The sequence below is a fragment of the Phalacrocorax aristotelis genome, chromosome 15, assembly GCF_949628215.1.
Source record: "Phalacrocorax aristotelis chromosome 15, bGulAri2.1, whole genome shotgun sequence".
Classification (NCBI taxonomy): Eukaryota; Metazoa; Chordata; class Aves; order Suliformes; family Phalacrocoracidae; genus Phalacrocorax; species Phalacrocorax aristotelis.
Genome location: NC_134290.1, coordinates 9923620 through 9947654, shown reverse-complemented (window position 1 = coordinate 9947654; position 24035 = coordinate 9923620). Strand labels below are relative to the sequence as shown.

The 24035-nt window shown below is 40.1% G+C and overlaps 1 protein-coding gene across 3 annotated transcripts in view; it reads right to left on the bottom strand.

The window, feature by feature from the left end:
* The window catches only part of ATP2A2 (ATPase sarcoplasmic/endoplasmic reticulum Ca2+ transporting 2), a 48017-nt gene extending 33748 nt beyond the window's left edge, over window positions 1-14269 (bottom strand). For all 3 annotated transcript variants that reach the window (XR_012663254.1, XM_075110621.1, XM_075110620.1), the window contains exons 1-5: window positions 13400-14269; window positions 12292-12309; window positions 12116-12198; window positions 4001-4105; window positions 894-1032 (exon numbers count right to left, since the gene is read on the bottom strand). Coding sequence is in view for 2 of the 3 variants with exons in the window: in XM_075110621.1 (XP_074966722.1) it covers window positions 894-1032; window positions 4001-4105; window positions 12116-12198; window positions 12292-12309; window positions 13400-13517 (463 nt within the window). In the remaining variant the exon portion in view is untranslated. The remainder of the gene's footprint in view (window positions 1-893; window positions 1033-4000; window positions 4106-12115; window positions 12199-12291; window positions 12310-13399) is intronic.
* Between the last annotated feature and the right edge of the window lie 9766 nt (window positions 14270-24035).

Here is a 24035-nt window from a genome sequence, read left to right as displayed (position 1 = left end):
TTTTATCTGGGAAGGAATTGGAAACATTAAAGCCACTGACAAGACCAGTTTAAAGAACAAGTTATTGGTATGGCATTATCACCAAAATGAAGGAGTTTTAGCCATAAGTATACAATACTTTATTTTTGCACTCCTTCCAAATAAAGATACACTTTTTAGGGCAAATCTAAGTTATTAGAAAGCTTGATGCAAGAGTCCAGTCTTTTAAGACTGTTACTTCAAATGCTTATACTGGAGAAATAGGAAGCTCTACTTCGTAGAGTTCCCTCTATTTGTGGTCTCCTATACAGCAACAGGCAAAAGAAGCAATAAGGAATTATGGAAAATGAGAAAACAATGATGTCACATGCTAGTCATACCAGCCAAGAGGACAGAGGAAGACATTTGTGAAGAGACATTGAAAGATGCTGCTACTACAAGCGTAAGAGGTGGAAAAAACCTTCAGATGAAATTATCTTTCCTTAGATAAAGGATAGAGCATGACTGAAAAAAAACTCTCTGCATTCCAGAACCTAAGGAAACTGAACACATTTAAAAGCAAGGAAAAGTATTTTGTGATAGAAAACAGACAAGTTGTAAGATACTCTGAAACCAGACTTTAGAAAATAAAATTTTAGAGTCCGAACAAGTGTTAAGACCTGCACTCCAATTAAGATGCTTTGCTTTTAGACCTACCAATTAAACTAAGAGGCAATTTGAAAAACAATCCCTTCAGTGTCAATGCACATTTAAGGTAATTACTGATGAACAGAAGCAAGACTGATTTTAAGTGAAGCATATACTTAAGCATTGTTGGAAACTCCCCCCAGGCCTCAAATAATTAAGACAAGGCCCCCACAACAATATTATAATAATGTGCTAATACACATACGTACTATGTAAATGAGTCTTACCTGCCACTTCTACAATATCACCTGGGACAATGTCTCTTGCTTTAATCCTCTGTACACTTTTTCGGTCTTGTCGATATACTTTGCCCATTTCTGGTTCATATTCTTTAAGAGCTTCAATAGCATTTTCAGCATTTCTTTCCTAAAAGACAGCAAAATTTGTGTAATTTTAAAGCCCTCAAGGAAAAATATGTGTCAGATCTGGTTTTTCAAATGCATCATCACATCAGTACTACTGACTCAGCTCAGCTACATTTATTAATACAGAAAATTATGTGACCCCTCCCCTTATGAGGTTGCTGACTGGAAATTACAACAACATAATGAAGATATTAGTGGGTATGTAGAACCTAGAAGTTGTTCATTCAAACCCTGCAGCATTTCCCATCAAGAATATCCACTATGTCTTGTTACAGGGAGGCCACACAAAGAGTTCTGTGTAACATATGGATGCTTTTTGACATAAAGCACTAAGCAGAATTAAGACTCATGGACGCAGTCTTGTCTCAGCTGTACCTTACCGGCTGGAGCACCTTAGACTCAGACTGGACTAGCACTACTAATTTCACTTACCGATAGAAATCAAGGGTCAAGTTAAGACAAAGTTCAAAGAGTGTATTATCAACCTTTGTTTCAGCAAATCAAGTCACACTAAAGTGAAATCAAAGCATACAGACTAGAAGCTTCCCCAGAGCCTAAAAGTTTACAAACTTAGATGAATCCCACTCATGACAACCTTTTTATTTCCACTAACACTATAGCTTTCCTAGCTCAAGTGCAGTGTTCTCAGCTAAGCTCTACCAGAGATTGATATCAACATCATGATGCCACCTAGATAAAGGACAACAGAAGAAACCAACAGCTTATCGGTACTCCTTCTCTACCTCTTTGAGAAGAGCTTCTAGTTTTTTAGAATGGCTGAGTTCCAAATATATACCAGCCTTTCAAGGTAATAAAAGCCTTTCTCCTGCATGTGTCAAAGCAGAAACCTAATCTTCAGAAATTCAAAGTTGGAGGTATCGGGCCCTTCCACATCACAATGGAGCTGAATAACAGTATTACCAAAATTATTGAAGGAATAATGTTTACATGGCATAGCTTGGTGCCAGGCAGTGCAGAGATATCAGCTCAGACCTATAAAGCTGTAATTAATACTAGCCTCAGTCTGCCAGGTAAATTAATTCTGCTCCTCAGCACAAGAATGCTGATATTGCTTTTCTGTGGATTAACTAAGAGTTAACATGAGGCAACACCTGAAAGGTGGAAAAAAAAAAAAGTTGCACAAATGGAAGGTTAGTTAAACAGAACTTTTCCTTCAAAAAGGAGAAATAAGAAATAATTAAACAAGATTCAGCTAGGACAGCCAGCTCAGTGTGCCAGGCTCTATCTTTTTGTTCCCAGTTTGCTTGAAGTTATGGTAGTTAGACTATCTTGCCAACCACTGAAGTACTGGTGGATGGCACTTTGGAAAAGGGCACATGAGAGGAAAGGTTGAAGAGGGAGAGCTAAGACAATGACTCAGTTGCTCACATCTAGTACCTGCAGAAACAGATATATTTATGGGTGGAGACTAGGTACTGTGACTTATTTTCCATGCCCATCAAAACAAAGGAATGAGTCATTTATCAGTACAGCAATTCTGTTTCACAATTAACTTTACTGCACATAGATATACTTACGTAGGTATTCTTTGCACACTATCATGTCTGAAAAAAATTGGTTCTTTCCTACAACAGGGTATACAACTACACAAGAAAATCCCCAAACTATACAGATAGCTTTACATTTCATACTTAGAATGACTATATGCAGAATTCTAACTCAAAGTTTCAAGTTAAAGATTAATTCTTGCACAATTGCTTTATGAAGATTCAAACAGAAAATGACACTTAAGGGGGCAATCCTTGATCCACATTACCTCTTCTCCCCATACCAGCTCTAGCAGTTGCACAGCAAGCTGGATTCTGCTAAAAACTGAATTTTTGAGGGTTAGTCTTCAACCAGCTTACCTCTGCTAGCATAAAGCAGAGCACAGGAGTGTGCAGCAATGCCACTCAATGACACTTCTGGTGGCTTCCAGTGTGTAGGCTCCTCTCTAACGTGTTTTAACCTGTTAATAGGGCTCCTCCTCTTAATTTTTGTTGTTATTTTGGACAGGTTTGGTTTGAGTTTTCTGTTGTGTTTTGGGGTGTTTTTTTGGTGTGTGTTTGTTTTTTTTTTTTAAAGTATGAAACTTGATAGCAAGTACATGTCACATTAACATCATCCCCTTAAAAAAAAAAATCCAAAAATAACCTTAAAAAGAACTTTAGTTACCCTAAAAACCCTAGAATACTTTCAGAACACCTCTAGAATCTGCAGAAAAACAACCCTACACAAGACATGCTCCATCTGAAGTGATCAAATTAAAAAGCTAAAGTTATATGAACAATTTTGTTTTGGCATCTCAAGAAGTGTTAGAGTATGTTACCGATGATACAATTTATAAAAAGCCATCTAATTAATCTCACAGCTGATAACGTAGGAAAAATTTCATGGTCTTTAGATGTTGTTTTCAGAAGAAAACTTCTGCCTTTTGACAGACACGCAGTCTTCAGATGTACACTTAATAGGTACTGTAGTAACTGAATAGGAAGAATTAATACTGTATTAGATGTATTAATAAATGTATTAAAATATAACATTTGTCTCAAAAGGAAACAGACAAGAAACTAGATTACAAGTGTTCCATCCTTTGTTCCCTAGTTGGGACAAAACCCCCTTTTCTGCAAGCCAATCCAATTGATTGCTGCTTAGCTTTGCAAGACTTGATTTATTTCCTGACTTCATGCCTTTGTTCTGGACTACCTTGTTCATGCATTCATAAGCGTGTGGCCAAACACACTGATGGGCACTTTGCCTTTTTGGCAATGCTTCTGAAGCTTTCATTTTACCTTTAAGTAATCACTTTCTGTTCAGAAGTTTTATGGTATGTTGACTCTCAGGAATCTAAAATTAGCAACATGTATTACTCGCACTGTATGAAGCGTCCAACACTACACTGCAGTCTTTCCTCTTAAAAAAAAAACCCAGAACATTTGGGATTTGATGTTGTGAAAGTATCTGCATACCTGCCACACTCCCACAATTGCATTGGCTACTAATATAAGTAATATTACAAAAGGCTCTACAAATGCCGTGATTGTTTCTTCACCTTCTTCAAACCAGGCCAGGACCTGCAAGAGAAACACAATGATTTAAAATACTGATTTACACCTTGCAAACTTAAGACCCAATAAATTTCAGCTTGAGGTTCAGCTGCTTATACTTGAGCAATTTTTGAAACCCCTCAGTCTTCCAAGGTGTAGTTTTGTAGAACATGAATGAGTTGGCAACATACAATGGAAAAGGAGAAAAAGAATCTTTCCTGAAGTAGTACAAAGTTCATTTCCAAGGCTGCTGCTCTTTTAAAAGAGCAAGCTATTTATTTGGGAAACATATTTCTACTTTTGTTTCACAAACGAAAGCCGATGTGACAACAGCTAGAGCAGTGAAAAGTTAAAAAAAAATTTTTCATTACTGCCTAAAAACAGGACGCAGACCAATTTGTTTGACTATTTAAAACTGTAAAACTTTGCCAGGATCTGAATTTTAACCAAGCTAATTTTTCTTTAACAATAACTTAAACACACAAATGAAAACAGCTTCACAAGTTTTTGTTAAGTAGGTATGAAAAATAAGGATCTACTTATTTAAATTCAAGCAGTGTCTTATTGAAGCATCTAAGTGAACTGGATAGTTACATCTGAAATTGAATTCTGAGCTGAATAGCTGATAAAATTAAAATTAAAACTGGATTTTAAGAAGTGAAGCAACTTGAGGACTTGCTTAAAAGGCTCCAAAGATTTTATTTTAATTCATTTGCTTTAGAATTACACTCTAGTTTCAGACTTCTGCCATGCACGTGACTTGAATGGGTATGTCAGGGCCTCTGCAGAGTTCTGTAGTTACTGAAGAAAAGTCAAGCTAACATGACCAGAGAGGAAGAGATTTTTCATCAACATGTTGAGCAACAGGAAGCCTGGAAAGTGACAGTAAATAGGAACAACGTGTCAAGATAATTAGGGCTGGTAGTCAGGCAACAGCACTCTGAATCACTATAAGACTGCAGCGAGCAAACCGTTACTAAAGCAAGCACAGTAATTCCACCAACATGCTGCTCAGAGCTATTGCTCAATTGTGAAACATTCCAGGATGTTAAAAGGAAGAGGCAGCAGCATGAAAGTCTCAAGCAGAAAACAGACTGTCAAGCAAATTCAATGCAACAACAAATTTTGTTACAAAAGGATAAACTTGTAAGATCCAGGTTATGATTAATAAGACCAAAACATTCCAACCGGCAACAGAACATTTTCAGGGTCTGTGTAATCCCTCTGAAGATTAGTTAGGGTGTCTTACATTCTCTGCATCTTGGTATTTCTTCCCTCCTCCCACACCACTAATTTCCAATCCCCAGTAACAAGTTCTGCCATTTGACCTGCTAGAGCAGCCATACAGTTGACACCGTAGTCTTCATTCCATGCATTACCCCTTATATCATGGACAGCTGTTACCCTGCACCAGCACTGCTGCCCCCAGTGGAGCTACAGAAATGGCTAATGGTACATTTCCAGTTTCCTTAGCATATACAAGGTCACATGCTGCCATCAGAAAAGCTGCTTAGTATCCATTTCTTCCCTCCTTTTTATTTGAATTCTGTAGAGCCCGTTTTGCTCCCAACAAAGCAAGTAAACTCAATCGTTTTGTGATGTTCTGAACAGAGCAGGCACCTACAATGTTAACCAGAATGGAACATCTGCTTTACACAATTCTAAACCATAATCTTTTCAGATTGAAGACCACATGTGTTGTAAAATAACATCAAGAAAGCCTGCAACGTTAAGAGGTAAGGAAAGTAGCTATAAGGACAGCAAGATCCAAGTATGTCAAGGAGAACAAAAATTTGGTTTTCAAGGGATCTTTTATTTGAATAAGCCATTATTTCAAAAAGAACAGATTAGCTCAGAATAGAGATCCCAACAGTACAGACCTCATGTTTTAGATCTTCACTGTTGGGTTTTTTTTTTTTTTTGCAAAATTATCAATCTGTGACCAGGTTAAAATGAAGTATCTAGTCAATCCTGGAAGCCAGCAATGCATGTTTCTCCCACCAAAAGCTTCCACACAATTACTAATAGTAGAACAATCTAACCTCGAGGTTCTAGAACATTTTAGTAAATATAGACATACGAACACAGAATATATTAAGTTCTTGGTTTCATTATAGCAGACTACAGCTGTATTAACGCTCCATTTAGGACACTTGTAATACACAATACATAGTGCTATAACAGATCAGGTTTATTATTTGATAGTACTCTGAAGTAAAAACAAAGCCACAGTAAAAAACAAAGAGAAAGTAAAACAAAAAATACAAGTATTTACCTAGGTGTTTTTAGTCACGACAGAGATCATATGCTGCAGCCTGGTAGAAACTAGACAATTCTTGTCCAAGGCACAGAGTCCTTGGCAAAAAGTTTCCACTTTTAAGACCCCGGAGAGGTTTACTATGAGTGATCTTTTATTTTACTACTACTCAGAAGGGCCCCACCACATTTCAGCCCTAATCACTAAGACTCACATGTAAAACAGCTTAATTTCCAGGTCATTGATCTCCAATGTACTGTTCAGGCAGTATGGTCAGTAAGTAGAGTTACCATGCATTTAAGAAGCTTAAAAGAGTAGGACAAAAAAAAGAGTAAGATAATTGCTCAAGAGAAATCCAAGTCTGAAAATATAACAGAAATTCATAGCAAGACAGAAGTCCTGTATCAACAGCCGATGTAAGCAGCTTAAAGGACACCTTTCATTCAGCATTATTTGCTTTACGGCTGCTAGAGCTATGGCTTGCAGAAGCCTATTTTAATCAAAGCCTAATGGGGTAGACCTGCAGGACACTAAGCCAAAAAATACACTATGACAGGCAAATAGCACTTAGTTTTCATGGTTATTTGTAAAGAGGGGGCAGAGGTACAATGCAGAAGTCAGCCAGCAATGAAGTGACTACTGATGACAACAGCTAGAAGAACAGAAGCGTCCTTACAGCTTTTTGCATTTCTACAAGTTAATTATCTCTACACTGTCAGGTAAGTTGTGGAGGCAAGTTGTCTCAGTTGACTATTTATCATTAAGCAACAAAACCAGAATCAGAGTAAAGAATGGATATTTCAAGAGAGAATGCTGTTGCCCAGCAGGCTGTACCTGCTTACCACTAACAGAGGAAAAGCAAACAGTTTGTTGTCAGCAACCTAGCAAGGTTTTGTGTTTGTTTTTCATTTTGATAATGGAAACTTAGAAGCAAGCTGGGAGAGTAAGATCTTGTAACAAAAAGTAGTCCTGGACTAATTAAAGCAAGTCATGCAAAACTATGGGCTGCTTTTAAGAGAGCTTTCTTCTCACAGGATACTGTGAATTAAGGTTTAGTATATTTTGGACAGAGTACTAAATACTACTCAGGAAACCCTCTTTTAGTGATTTTTCTTTTCACTAGAAATTAGCTTGAAATTAAGCAAACTATTTTAGTAGACCTGATACTGGTTCCATGTCAGTGAACACTAGGAAACACAAAAGAAAAACCTCCCAATTTTAGTTCCATTGTTCAGTAGAGGGGTTTTTTTTTTGGCTACCCAAGGTGGGGTGAAGGATCTTGACCACAAATATAAGTACAAAATCAAGAATTTCACTGGGTTAGCAGATTGTAAGCACCCATCAGATATGCCACACCATATTCCTGAAAATAAACACGTTCCTGTGATTACTGTAGCATGTAGCAGTAAGGAAAAAAATTAAAATACATAGCACCCACAGTTTAATTTCTACGAAGTAAAATGGAATCACAGTTGCTTCTCAGTTTATTCACCCCTAACCATCAGTTGGTATCTCAGGTGCTATTGAGTAATCTGAGTTTAGCTAAAAGCATGCCAGTGTAATGTACTACAGCAATCCTTGTCTTGTGCCACATACTCACTGCTACTGACCTTAACAGGTAGCTTTTGGGGGAATTCCAGGGCAACACCTGCAACATTTTCACTCGCACATCTTTCTTACTCCAAGAGTAGCTTTGCTCACCTTTTAACACAGATTAAGCTGTACTCATGCTAAGTTACAGGCTGTAATACTGTTTTAATCTAAACATGGATATCCACTAGTAGAAGCCATTCCCAGAACATTCACTTCCAAGCTTAGAAATCAAAGAAACAACTCGGGGGGGAAGGAGGAGGGAAAATAAATAAATAAATAAATGCTCTTAGGATGCTGTATTTAACCATCTTAATACTTGAGTTTTTGGTAGAGTTTATAATCTATACTGCCTCTTATAGAAGAAAAATCACTATAAGTGTGATGCAAAGGTAAGACTGCATGTTTAAGCACACGTGACTGTTTAAAGCATATATACTTTACCAAAGAATCATTCTACATCAGATACACAGGTAACATATTGCAGCTTGTCAGAGTCACTTACACAGCAGAGCAAGCTGTTCTTTTATGTAAATATTGTAGATTCGAGTACATGCTCCAGAAGTAGCAAGAACTAAAAGCCATAGTTCATGTAAAGTTAAACATCCTCTCACTTGCACCTAGAAAGTCAGGCTATGAAGGCCCTTGAACTGCTGAGATGCGCTCTGCAGCTTTATTTCTGCATAGGCTTCACAGATTTGACACAACACCAAGACAAGGCACAAGCCGATGCATAGATCCATTTACTCACTATCAGAAATTACTTATACTGCTTCTCCTCAAGAGATACTTAAGGCCAATAGAAATACCAAGGAAACAACAGTGTAAGAATTTAAGCCATTACTAACTAGGCACATCTGTAACAGCAGTTCTGACTTGGAATGTAGGACATCGTATCTACAGCCAACAAACAGGCAGCATATGACCCCTACAATCAGCCAGGGTGACACAGATTCAGCTGTTAGTCTGATTTATTTTACTGACACATACCTGACGGGGTGTCAGAGTAGAGGACACAAAAGGCACTTCGAACACAGAAGTTTATATAGTTTGTCAGAGGGGATGTTTCTGCACAAAAATCTAATGCAGATCTCAATGTTAAAGATGGGTGTTTCTGTGCAGTCATAATTGTTAAGAATCCAGTATGATTTGTGATCACAACACTGTTACCAGAAGATCTTCCATGACACAGAATGATAATCTATATACCTCAAGATCCTGTCTCATACCCGAATCTTCAATATGTTGTTTTTTTGTTTTTTTTTTTAACTTGCTGATGTACAGCTAGTAAAGAACACTACTACATTCACTGCCCTAACAGCACCTAGGCCTTTCCTAAAAGCACACATAAATCTGCTGCCACTAGTGAAGTACATATTCCACTTGATTGTCAGAAAAACAAAATTCAAACTAGAGTAAGCTTTCAGTGACACGCTTAAAAAAACCCCACCCTTAAAAAAAAATCAAGTCATTGCTATATATTCACGCCCAATTTCAACATTCAGTCCCCTACTAGTAACTCAAAAGACCTGGGAACTTTTGGGGTCATTTGTTCTTGAGTCCTTGGTAAGCCACAGTTTCCCATCCCTTTTCATTCAAGGGAAACTACTTATCTGAGCATCCAGATGAAAATTCCCTTTGGGACATACACTAGGCCTTGGAGTCTTCAGTCAAAAGTTATTTCAGACAAGAGCTGCTATCCAACCTTACTGCTGTTGGTACACTATACAATGTCCTGCCTTCTACTTGAGTGCTACCACTTACAGTCTATCAAACAACAAATCATAGTAAAAAGCAGTCTAGCACTTCAGAGATCCACAATATGATTCTGTGGGATCTGACACTGCCCCCCCAAAAGCCAGAAGTCTTGACTCATTAAAGAGCGGCTCTCAACAGTATTACTCAACATCCAAACCAATGCAAATTTAACTGACTCCATTTTAGGTCCAATTATCCATTTCAAGATCTTGCATGCCTTGCAACAGTACAAATTGAAAAATTGAATTTCTAAGTCTTGTAGAAGATAGCATAACAAACACACTGAAGCTAAGCTCTAGCATTAAGTTTTTTCATCAGAAGAATGACTTAGCATAATTTGTAATCTCAGCACTATGTATAATTCCAGTCTTGAATGTAATGTTTTCAAATGTTCTCACGGAACAATCACTGTCCACAAGCCTAACACAGCTATGTACTCTATTCAAACATTTTCAGGAACACCAGAGTTTAGGTGATGTTAATTACATACAACTTTTGCAGCAACACCTTCTTTATATCAACATACTCAAGAGTTCTTTACAGCTACTACAAAAGTCTCTAATATGCTTTCATCAAGAAAAAGCGTTAAAAACTAAGAAAAAAAACAGACAACAGGTTATCACCTACTGAGCAGGGAGAAAGCCAGAAACAAAAACAACAGGGACATGCTTTTAAAGTACCAAAATTATGTATCTAGTTTTCTTTTTTACATTCCATTAAAATCTTTACTACTAACAAATTTATAGTAGGCATCCACAACTCTTAAATAGGAGACAAAAAAGGCAGAGCAGTAGTCCAAGGTCATATACGATGCCAGCTGCACAGAAGCAGAGAACCCAGCTCTATCCCACACTCCATTAGACTACACTTCTTAATTAGAATGGAAAATTAAGCATACTGAAAAAAGAAACTGAATCCATATGCTAATCAAGTTTTCAGAGAAGGCTTGGCAGTGTATGTTGTACGACCTCTGTCAGTCTGGTATGATACTTACTTAGATTCAGCAATGAAGGCTTAAGTTTGGTGAATTTGATTTTTCACTTACTTGGTTATAATAAAAACAAATAGTGTACACTGGCATGAAAGGCTAACAAACTTCTGAACTTCCATTTGTCTTACGAGATGAGAGAAACATTCCTGACTTTTCAGGAACAAAAGTATAGCCCCATCTCACCCTCTGGGAGGAAAAAAGGGAGAGAGGAAGAAAAAAAGCTATTGAATGACCTGTTTATTGAGTTTTCTATAGCCACCCTGACTTCTTCCCCAGGAAACAGAAGAGTGAGTAACGCACATTTGTCTCCATGGTCAAGATCAATGTCACCAATCATTGCTTAGCTGGTAACAGTATATGCATACCAAAACCCAAAGCACTTTGAAATCTGTCAGTGTGGGGATAGCTGAAGTCTCTCTCCGTGGAGGATCAGCAGCACAGTATATACTGCAGCCACAACAGGCAACCCTTCCCCCATCAAACAGAACAGCTTCAGAGTACATTCTCCTCTGCCCATCCTAATTAGCTTGCCCTTAGCTAAAGGGTCACCACAATTTCCACTCCCCCCAAGAGCTGCAGCATTTTTTTTTAAATGAGTTAATGACAACTCCAGGGCAAAGTCTACCATAAACTTTTTGTCCTACCTAAACAATTTAATATTCTGCACACTTTTGTTTCTGTTGTCTAGCTCCCCAAGATATACAGCCTTCATCCTCCTCTATACTTAGCCTTTGCTCAGTTTCCTGGTTTTTCAGCAAGCTCATACCCTTCACACATTATGTAAAAAGATTGCCTAAATATGCTTTAAAAAAAATGTTCTTGTTCTTTTAATCCCATATGCAAAGCAAGATGTCCATTTAATGACTAGACTATCCGAAGGTCAGTTACCAAATTTGGTCAGCAATGGTGCCATCACAGCCGTCATCATTCTTGTCACTGTCAAAAGCAACAACTGTCACCTTGCTATTATCAGGAAGGGAAAGCAACTGGAATATTCGCCATGTAAATTCTATTTACAGTCTGCATTGCATCCAAAAATGTCTTCCAATGATTATACATTGAGCTTGATAACGATTAACTCGAAGGCAAGAAGAATGTCCAGTTAAACACTTACCCAAGGTTAGTCTTCGAAGCCAACAAAAGCATTGGGAAATCCCACCTCAAATAAGCAAACTGGGTTGAATGAGAAGCACTTTTTAAAATACCCATCTAATGTAGTTACATACTTATGAATCATGCAGTAAAAGATTCCCTGAAATTTTTCTAGCATACGGAAACCTCTTCACAAGGCAACTAATTTAAGAGACAGCATTTTACTTTGCATCCTATACTTCTGCCTTTTAGGAAAGAGAATAACTTCAGTATATACATTTCCTGTACATTGGAACATCTGTCACTCTGCAATACAGAGGCCCACGCAATTAAAAAAATTTGTACTTACAAAAGATATGCAAGCTGCCAGCAACAAAATTCTAACTAGTAAGTCTTCAAATTGTTCAATCACAAGCTCGAGTAAGGTTTTTCCTGCAATATGTAACAGAGCCATTTAGTCATGCACATTAAAAAAATGATTAATAATCAACAAGATTTAGAAGAAGATTTCATGAACATGCTTACCTTCCTCAGCTGGTAACTCTGTCAGTGGAAGATTTTTTCCAGGAAGCATGTCAAAGAAAAAAAAAAATCATTGAAGAAACACATTAGAGCATTATAAGGCATCCACCAGATATTGTTCCCAAACTGCACACTCAGCTGGGTTGGATTTGACAGACATACTGAAAGCCCCATTAAGGAGACTCTTTTCATTAGAGCATCTGAATAGACCCGATAGTTTTTTAATTTTAAGACACAAGAGGTTAGCCAGAATGTGCTAAGTGTTATAATTCAGCCAAGTCATCACTCCAGCCAGCTGTGGGACTTCTGCTGTTGCTGCACACAAAGGGTCAAAGGCTCAATATGCTTTTCAAACGCTTTCCGACAAATATTTTCCTCCACGTTCTCTTAAAAAAACCGAACCACCAAACTTGGTACAAAATATTTCGAATTCTTTCCTCCATTTTAAGGATATTTTCTTATCTCTGCTCTCCCTTTTATTTCCCCACAACTAGATTTAGTAATTCAAGAGGCACAAAAGCAGTGTTAAAGCTAAAAAAAGCCCCACTGTATAATTTTCTCATAGCTTTTCATTTTTACACAACGGCATGGGACTTTAAAAGGGACTAGGAAGGCCAAGCAATAAGGCTTAAAAAAACAAAACCAAAAACACCTTATCGGCTGAATTCTGTGCCCCGACTCGAGAGAAGAATGTAAAATAAGGACAGAAAGGCACCGAAAAGCAGGGAAAAATGAAGGTCAAGACGGACAAAAAAGAAACCCCACAGCGTTTCGTTTCAGAATGGAAAAAGATTTCCCACCGTTAAGGTGAAAGGAAACGGAGGTGACATCCTCCTTCCCAAAGCAGCCCTGTGAGCTTGGGGTATGAAAGAAACCCACGAGGTGGAGTTCAAGTCAGCCATCTTCTCTCCCTCGCTTCTATTCCGGGTCCTGTAAGAGATGCCGGCTTTGCAAATACACACACGATAGGCCTTGAAACGGGGCCCAGAGAAGGATGAGCGAAAAAGAGAAAGGGGTGGAAAAGGGAGCAGAGGGGGGGAAAGACGACGAGTGCCAGCGACAGCATCCCCGCGGCGGAGGGAGGCGGGCGGCGTGGGGCCGCTTCACCTACCGTTGGAGCCCCATTTCTCCTTCAGCTTCTTGACTTGCTCCAGGCTGAGCCCGGTGCTTTCGTTGACGCCGAAATATGCCAAAACTTCCTCTACAGTCTTTGTGTGCGCGTTCTCCATGGCTGGGGCAGGGAGCAGCAAATGGTGCCTCGCCTCCTCTTCCTTCTCCTCAGCGGCGGCGGGCGCGGCGGCGAGCCCCCTCCTCAGCCCCTCGCTCTCTCCCCCACCGCCCCCGTGCTATCACCATAGACCCCCTCCCGCAACAGAGAGCAGCCCCCGAGCCCACCTCAGCGCCTCACCCCGGAGGAGGCAAGAGGGAGAAAGGAAAAAAAAAATTTTTTTTAAAAAAGGGCAAGCCGCCGGCAAAAAAAAAAAAAAGCCTCCGCCCCCCTCCCACCCCACACGCCCTCTGGGGGAGCCGAGCGGGGATAAGCGGGGCTTCAGGTGCCCCCCGGCCCCGGGCAGGCGGCTGAGGAGAAGGAGGAGAGAGGCGTGGGCTCCCGGAGCCGCTGTCGCCTCAGACGGAGCGGGGAGCTCGGCGGGTGCCTGTGCAGGGATGGGCCGCGTCCTGGTGGCCAAGCGGCCTCTCCGTTCGCCTCACCAGGCTCCGAGCCGCCCCCGCGGAGGGCGATAACGGCACGCCTCACCCCGCTCTCCTCCAGAGGTGGCGGGGGGGGGTGGGGGGTGGGGGGTGGGAATTAAAAGGCGCAGTTTCCCCGCTGCCCGCCTTAAAGGATCAGAATCGCCCCCCCCTTTAGCAGCGCGATCCTCCCCTCGCCGGCCCAGGCCGCTGTCGCCGTCACGGCTTCGGCTCGCTCGGCTGCCCCCCACGCCCGGCCTCGCCGGTCCGCTCCCGCTCGCTCCTCTCGGGCACCGGCGGCGGCTGCTCTAATGTAACTTATGGGAGCTGGGCCGCCCGGGCCCCTCTCGCCGCCGCGGCATGTGGACGCCGCTCATTGGCGGGGCGCGCGGCGCGGGGCGGGAGGAAGGCGCGGCCCCGCCCGCAGTGCTGAGGCGGTGGCGGCGCCTGGCGCGGCCCTGCACAGCGCGGGCGCCCGCCCGCCCTCGGCTCCGAGGAGGAGGAGGAGGAGGAGGCGGGTGATGCAGGCCTCATGCGGCGGCGGGAGCGCTTCCGCTCCGCCGGGGGAGAGGCCCGCAGGTGGGGTGGCAGCTTTCCCGCCCCCCTGCCCCGGCGTGAACCGCCGCGGCCGCCCGCTGTCCCGGCCTCAACCCGCGGCTGGCGGCTGAGGGGGAGCGGGGCTGCCCTGCCGGTGGCGCGCGCCGGCTGACGGGAGCTGCCCGCCGCCCGGAGTGCCCGCTGTCGCGATAGGCGCCTAAGCGCAGAGGGCTGGCGCGGAGCTGCCCCGGCGCATATCGTGACAGGAATGTCAGCCTGCCTGCGGGGGCTGCCCACAAGTCTGTTGTGACAAGAGCCTCATCCAGCCAAAGGGTGAGTGGGGCTGCCCCCACCTCTGCCGTGATAGGAGCCTCATCCAACCAAAGGTTGAGTGTGGGGCTGCCCCACCTCTGTCGTGACAGGAGCCTCATCCAGCCAAAGGGTGATTGTGGGGCTGCCCCACCTCTGTCGTGACAGGAGCCTCATCCAGCCGCGAGCGTACCGGAGGTGAGGGAAGCAAGGGCTGTGTGCCTCCATGCTTGCACTGAAGGGGCTCGTTCCCCTGAGGTCCTGCCCCTGATCGGAGGCCTGCGCTGACACTGAGCAATGTCTTTTGCACAACTTCCCTAATTCCTGTTGCAGCTATCACACGCTGCCCCGCCAGCATAACAGTGACACGCACACTCAGCCCTGGCTTGCACAGAGATAATGTAAGGAGGTATAAACTGCACAGTGTGATTTCAGCAGCGTGTGTGGTGTGAGGTACCAGCTTTCCTCAACACAGTATCTTGATGACTGACACAGACTCACAAACCAATATAGAACACAGGAAACTGACTGGTACAGCCGTCCCACCCAGTAATTCACAGAAACTTAAATGAGGACAATACAGAGACCACATTAATGGCACCTGCAATACATGCACAACACATAGCAAGCAATTCAGTACACAATATAAATACCTTCCCTTAAAAACACTTGGAGCCAAGTGATGTTCTTGTATATGCATGTGCAAATATAAAAGCTGATCTCTACATGTGTGCTGGCTTACATAAATGCATATCCTACATACAATCTGCATATCCATCACTGTTACAACCACCCACAGTACTGTGCTATGAGAAACTGTATGATCTGGAAGGAAAATATCTTAGTCTTACCTCTCTATTACCGAAAGGAGTAAGGAGAGGAGACAGCCAATATAAAATGACAATGTTCTAGGGTGTGTGTGGCCCTATATCCTTTCTAGCAAAAGTATAACTGCCCTAAAAGAGATTCCTCTGTAACTAGCCAATGTCCAGATAAGGATAACTTCACAGCATGTCTACACTTGACAGGGTAGTTCTGAATAAAAATTCATGAGTTAGATCTGATGATCTAGTTCAGGTATGACAACTACCTATTCCATGCCTTGCTTGTATTATTTTTTCTCTTGCTTATCAGCAGGATTAATCAGCATGGGCAAATGTTGCTTGAATACGGTTACGTTGCCTCTCATACCACTATCTCACACTGCATGTACATAGACGTACCCAACCATTACAGAAGACAGTCAACATGACAGTTTTATGTAGTTTATATAGTTTACTGTACATTTCTTACCTAGTTTTAATACTCTTATTGATATTGTACGAACACATGACCCTAATCATCCCCAAAACATAACTGAAGTCACAGGGTGCACCTGCATCTCAAACTAATACTCTTACAAAACAATATGTCTTCAAAAATATGCACTCAATGCCAATGAAACTGCTGATTGGTCCCTGTCACAGGCCCTCCTAACCCACACCAAAGTTGTCAATATCCACTAGGGCACAAGTGTATACATACGCACCTCTGTCTTCAGGCACCTCTGCATCATAGACTCAATGTCAGTCCCCATATTATGCACAACATTAAAAAAAACATAATTTCCACAATCATTATATACAGAATAATGCCAGGTACTTGAATTAATATATTTCACTGACTAACAGCACAGTACATCTATATGAGTAGTTTCTTCCCTTCTACCACATTAACACAGCCTGCATTATACGTAAGCTTTTTGAAAAAATATATTTACCACAGCATTGTTTTTACATACAAGCATATTTTACTAGCCTTCACATAGAAGAACACCTGTAAAGGACTTGAAAGTCCTGCATTTCATTTTCTTAATATTTTCAAGCAGTACTTTTAAATGTTGTAAAAAAGCAATACAATTAAGCATCAACAACAATTTTCAAAACAAATTGGTATTAGAAAGAAACCAAAGTCATATTTCATATTATTTCTCTCTGTGATATACTTTGTATGTCATTGTTGGTTACCTTTTTGTGCCTGTTTTCAAGAAGTCTTATGGAAAATTATTTTAAGCATACCAGAACCATGGCATGTGCAATTAGAGCTTGGCAGAGTGTATAATGAAGTAGGTAGGGTGTCCTTTCAGTCTTAACTTGTTAACAGGCGGAAATGCTGCTAGGAAAGCAAACAGAGTTTGCATTCTAGTGAATCCTGGGGAACTCTTGTCACCCTCTGGGATTCACTAGTTCAGCTACAGCTTGACAACTCTACTGCCATTGTTTCTCTCTAATCCATTAAGAACAGAGAAATTGATTCTTCTCCTTTTTCCACCTTTTGAACATAGACCCTACATAAAATCTAGAAGGAACCTGAAAGCATAGTTTTCTGCCTGTGTTTATTTCTGTCCTGTGTTCTACTATGGCTCAGTAAATTTTGAGAGAAGAATGACTGAATTAATGACTATTCTACAGGTCTTTCTCTTCCAGAACAGAATAAACTCTGCATTTCCTTCATAATTGTTTCCCTGTCTTTCCACAGGTGTGCCAGACCAGTGCTACCTGACCAGTGAGGGTTTCTTTGCAGACGATACCCCCCAAATAATTGAAGATCTTCTGACAGCTAGCTGCATATTTGAAAAACATTTGCAGATACAATGCTTGGTCTAGACAGCATAATGCAGAATGAACTACAAATACCCATATAGATACTGCAGCAGAAGCAGTACCTGCTAATTTTGGAATCACTTGATATCATACAAATTTAGAATTGAAATCAGTGTTATTTCCTATTGCTATGCAAGGATTCATAAAGGTTCCTATGAAATTTGTCTTGTCTCTTAAATAATGGTTATCTTGACCTGAATCAGAATGATGGCACCTCAACTCTGCCTTAAGGAATGCGATCCCATGAAAGCTTCCAGGAGGTTAATACTTCCAGCAGGTACAGTTAGCTTTACATTCTCAATCTTTAAGCAAGGAGGAAACCAGTTTATTTCACTGCTCTGAGGTGAAGATGTGGTTTTAGAGTGGGACCCCTTAGAGTGGTACCTTGGAAAGAAACATGACAAAATGGGCCAGCTTTGGCCTTGGTGAAATTCCATTCACATAATGGAAGTATACTGTTCATACATTTGGGCTACTATCTTTATTCACTTTATTCAAGCAGCCAACACATCAGGCAGCAGCATTAGAACAGTTTCTGTAATGCTTACTAATTGAAGTAAATGGGAATTTGGCCTGGGAGAGAACTGCAGGATGCTTTCCTTCAAATCGCAATAACATTATGTCACCCCTATTGCTGCAAAGCAGATTCACAGTAGAGTTGCTGGTCATAATGTGAATTGTGTCTTGTTGTACACAAAGACATATGTTTTCTAGCTCAATTTTCAAAGAAGATCAATAGTTCTAACTGGAGCTAAACGCAGGATAGATGGGCACTACACAAAATGACAGTTTGTTGAGCCAATACACCTGCATGCTGACCTGCAATAGCCTTCTTATTTCAGGCTTGGATCTCTTTCAGTGGACATAGACTAAGTTATGCTATTCTGCTTAACTGTGCCAAATTATGTAATGATTTTTGCAGGCTGGCTAATTGCCTAATGGGGTTTGGTTGAGACCACCAAACTTATTGCTCTTATTACCCCAGCTGATTTCAAATACAAGTCTTCATGAGTGACAAATGGGGACATTGTTTCTTCCTCCTACGGTACTATTTTATTCCTCTTAGATTACAGTTATTAAAATATTTCAGCCCCTTGAAATCTACTAAGACATATTAAAATACTGCAAAAGTGCTGTATCAAAGTGGAAGGGTTTTAAAACTGCAGTTCTGAAATAGGATAATGCACTTTAAATATAGTAACTGTTTTTTCCAGTCAGTTTGCTCTTTGATTTCGTGGTATTATCTCAAGGGTTTTTCTCCCCTCTCCCCTTTAAGAAGCTTATAGCTTAAACAGCAAAATGCAAAAAATACTGAGATGAAACAGTTACACCGGTAGAAAAATCAGTGATGAAATATGAATTTGAATTTTGATAATTAAGATAATTATTAATAAGTTTATTCTGAATAATTTTCATTCCTAGGCAATGTGTGTTCCTGTATCAGCAGCAGGTAGAATTTGACTTCCACTGAGACTGAGAGACTGTGAATACAAAGGATAGTGTTGCTGCTGGGAGATTTCTAGAACTGGATCACTGTTCCTGCACAAAGCTGCTGCTTGCTGCCTTGGTAGTGAAAAAGAGACAGTGAGACAGATTCTGATCTCAGTGACAGTAACTGTAAGAGATCACAGTTTGGCTTAGTAGATTTCTTTTATTTCTGCATCTTACTGATAGTCACCTGGTTTGTCATCGAAGACTCCATTAGAGAATTTGCCATAATAATCTCAATTTTCCTGTTTGGAAAAATCTTTCTGTCTACACCATGCTGACATCAATAAGAGATCTAGAAGTATGGGAGAGACCAACACTATATCAGAACAAAGATCCATCATACATATCTGAAAAAATAATTTATCCTCCTTTGATGGCCAAGTCATTTCTCTTAAAGGGAAATCAGCTTGACTGCTATCTTAAAAATGCACAACAACTTTAGAAATAAAGCACTGATCGGTGCCCACGAGATTTTAATTCTTAGCCTGACCTGAATTTTCCATCTAATTAATGTCTAATTCTAATTAATTTCGTGGCTAGCTGCCATTTTTTTTCTGTGTAAATATCCCTTGTGTGCTTCTGGATCTCAATTTTGCTCTCTGTAGAATGGGCTAGGGATACTACCAAGCTTGTGGGCAGCTGTGTGGCTGGGCACAATATTTCTAAAATGGCAGTTTGTTGTTTGTAACATGTTATAAAATTGCCCCACATTTTATATCTGTATAGCAAGTTGATGGCTAATAGAGGTGTCATACCTGTGATCATACTAGTACTTGTAGAACTTACTAGTGCAATGAAAGTTGAATTACTTTGCTGTAGGACGTGGGCCACCACTTCCTGAGCAAAGAATTTGCTTCAGTTTTGACACTATCAGTCTATCATCTCTGGCATTCAGGAGGACAGCACCAATTCCAAGTTGGACACATAAACACACAACACAGCCTTGTTTCTTACAGTGTTAAAACTTCAGTTAATTATTCTGGGTGGTTTCTTTTTGTGATTCTTGAGTATGTAAGAAAAGAAATGCTAGCATGGAATTTAGAGTTAACTTGCACTCTTTTCACCATTCAGTGCACACTTCTATATTAGACATGTTCAAGTGAGCTAGCCTGGTACTTAGGGGGCTAATGACAAGTCCTAGAAACTACCAGCTACAAGGTAGGGCAATAATCACTGTAGATTAATAGTACCATTGTATCTATCTCTAGGGGCACTATAGATTCAAACTCCTTTCCTGCTTCTTAGATATTTGTGGAACAGAACCAAAGTCTTGTACACTGAAAGCAAAACAGAGTGGAGAGTACTGATCCACAGTGCTTTGCACGATCCTGTCTATGATAGGATGGATGAAGGAAAGGACGTCCAAGAAAAGTACAGAAAAAGCTACACTTTTCATATGTTTGTATTAGCCTGTACATATTGATGTTTATATTCGAGAGCAGCAATGACAACCAGAATGTAGCTCAGTGAAGCCAATTTTTTATCTTCACCTTCTGTTTACTCAGGCTTTGTACATTAAGACTCTTTGGTTAAAGTGAACCATCTGAATTACTTGGTTTTAAACTTTTTTTTTCCTTTTCATCTCTTGACCCTATCAGAGGCTCTAATCAAGGGGGTATAAACAATATATAGTTCATTTTTTTCATTGTTATAGTACTGTACCATCCACAGTTCCACCATGCAACAGGTATCTGTTGTTTCATATATTTACTAAAACTCAATGAAAAGTCACACTCTCTCTGACTTTTCAAGATTGACAGGAAGACATCCTGAAGCCTTCCATGTAGGCGAGTAGCAATCATGTAAGATTGAAAAGCTTTTCTTAGTCATGGAGATTACTTAATTTTCAGCCATTGTTTGGGACTAGTGGCACATGACTACCACTTTTATTAACTTGTGACATTTTGTGATATGACACAAGGTGAAGTTACTTTCTGGGTTTCCTGTGGAGGATTTCCTCTAACCTCATAGGGAGTTATTAGTAACACAGTGAAGTAACACACTTAAGTTTTCAGACATTGATAAAATTACTGTATATAATCAAACAAGCTCTTTTACTGGTTATGTGAAATTTTATTTAATATAAAATTCTTCTATGTTGAATTTTTGTCTTTCTCATGAAATAAGACAAAATGAAAGATTGAGACCAAATGCTCTGTTGCTCTGTTTGCTTTGCAGGTGAATTCTTCCAGTCTGAACCATCAGACATCTGTGTAACCCGCAGTCCACATGGAGTTTGTTTTTTAGAAGGCAACGTTTCTGTGGTAAGATTAATGGGTGCAATTACACTGTGTCTGTCACCTTCCCCTACCTTTCTTAAGACCTTCATACCCTCTTCCTAATACAGACTGTTCAGGAGGAAAAGAGAAACTGCTAGACTGCCTTCATTCTCTATTAATGTGACTCTAACCAAATCTGAACATATTTTTCTTTAGTGGAATAAATGCTATATTGATCTTTCATGTTTCTGTTTCCTTACCTCATTTCTACCATAATACAATCTATATAGGTATTTGACAAAAATGACAGATTTTCAAATTTCCCTCAAATTTCCCATGGTAGTTTTTGGTCACTCACAGAACAGAAATTCTTACTATTAATCTGTCAGACCTCAAGGCTTCAAATATAAGAGATCTGGTTTTCTCTGCTGTTTATGCATAGATTTCTTATATGTCAATGGCGTTGCATGTGAACTCAAATCATCCTGACCTACAATACTTGTTCTATTTCAAGGTTCTGGGTTTTGAAAAGATTTTTTGACTCCTGGGTGTTATTTCAACACCACCACCACCCCCGTTTCTGTTAGAAAGAGAAAACCTCTCCTGAGTCATATTTTAAAACCACTGTTAAGCTCTTAAAGCTGCTTCTGCTCCTATGTCACAAAGCATTATTGAAAAGATACTGATTTTTACCACCTACAATTGCTTATATGGAGAACTTCAAGAATTCTTTTCCACTCCCATGTTGAAACTATGCCGGCAGCATTCTTGTTCCTAGAAGTGCACTACAATGATCTTCCTGCTATGTGCAGGTTGGGCTCTTTATGAGAACAATGCTATCGAGTTTATATTTTAATATTAATAAAATTAGCAAACATTATTAATATTATTATTGATAGTAACGCTGATACTGTGATTACTACTACTTGATTAATAATTTGCACTTGCAACTTCTTCTAATCAAGGATCTCAAGCATTTCATAAACCTTAATGAAAATTATATTATACAATATCCCTGAGAGAACAGTATTATCATCCCTGTTTCACAAAAATGGGAACTGAGGTTCAAAGTCATAGTCACACCTTCTATGGCAGAACTAGAAATAGAAATAGTCTCCTGGCTCCCAGTCCTGTTTCTTCTTAGTCACCCTAAATAGTTTCTAGTATAGTTTTGTAAGACATTTGTCACATGATTTTCAAAAATCTTGTCCTCTTTGTTAAGGAAAGCTAAAAAAAAAAAATTAAAAAGTGATAAAAAAGGAGACTACCTAATTTTTGAATGAGGTTGCTGAAATTATTCTAGCTGTTTCATGGGCAACGCCATCCAAGTTTCATGAGTTAATCCTGACCGTAAGTACACCTAAAATAGATATCTTTGCCTCCAGCTAATCAACAGGCTTGCTAAGATTGCCTAAATAATTTATGTATAACCAACTAGTGGAAACTAGATCTTCTGTGATTTCCCTAGATACATATTCTGCATGTATCATGTATATCCTTGCCTATTTCTGATATTCATTTGAAATTCCGTTGGGACATTTCAGAACACTTTTGTACAGCTGTATAGCTCTAAGAAAAAGCCAGCTGGAGACAACACAGTATCTTTGAACTGGGCTAAATAATGTTTTAAATCCAAGTGCATAGTAGATGAAGATTCTGAATTTTCTGTTAATGAAGAGTGGATTAGAATTAAAATCCCCACAGTTCTAACTCTAACACTGGCCCATGTGGATAAGCATTTTGTCTCTCTGTGCCCTATTTGTACAATAAAAATAACGGCATTTAGCAACAACGTTTGACGATGATATATGGCTATGCAGACAAACAGATGAATAGGAGGTATGAAAGGATGATTAAATAAAATGAAGAATGAAATAATCTAATTTTTGTATACATTTGTGTAATGTTGCCTTCAATGGAGTAGTGAGATGAAGCTTGGATTAAACTGGCTCCACTGTGGAGAAAACAGATTTTCTTTTCCAGTGTCTGCAAACAGAAAGCAAAAGCATTAGTGGACATTGTCCTACCTTGCTCTAACTGCAAACTCAAGAATCTGTTTCATGTCTGCAGCTGAAATGGAAGGTACAGTACAAACTGTCTATCTGGAGTTCATAACTTTTATCCAGAATTCATAACATAAATATATTCTGTCTCTTTTGGATAGCAACTGCTAAAAGACAATTCTTGCTCATGTCTGCTCCACTGTGCCAGGAATGCTTTGGACTGTTTCCTGTACTTGTTGAGACTAGCTACAAAATTAGGGCCAGGTTGTAGCTTCAATCAGCCATAGAGGAGGTAGAGAGGAGCACCAGGTACTCCAGGAATAATTTAGGTGTGGCAGCCAGAAATTTTGCAGCAGTCACTGAAAGAATACAGCAAGCATTGTTGCTACCCAATGTCAGCTCACCTGTACTGGTTGGTGCTGCCTTCATCTGGGGAGTTTATGACAGCACTGAACTAGAACAATGCTTGTGTAGCTCTTTATACCTGTTCAAGAGGAGTGCAAGGCTCTGTCGTTCCAAATCATATCATTTTACATGCATTTCTACCTCCCCATGCTATTTTTATCAATCCAATAATTCCCACTTATTTTCACAGTTAGCAATGTCACCGTGTTCCTCGTATTTCTGTCTTTGCATGTTCCGTCTCTGTGCAGTTGAAATTCCTTCAGGCCTGAGCCTTGGGGCAGTATGTTGAGTTCATGTACTATTCTGAAATGTGAACTTGATTACTTTGCACATACAAGAGTTTTCACATTTCAAATGCCACAGAAAAAAAAAGACTAATTAAAATCTCATTAAGAATGGTAAAGATATGAATTGTTTCTGGCCTGTATTCATGTAGCACCTGTTTATGACAA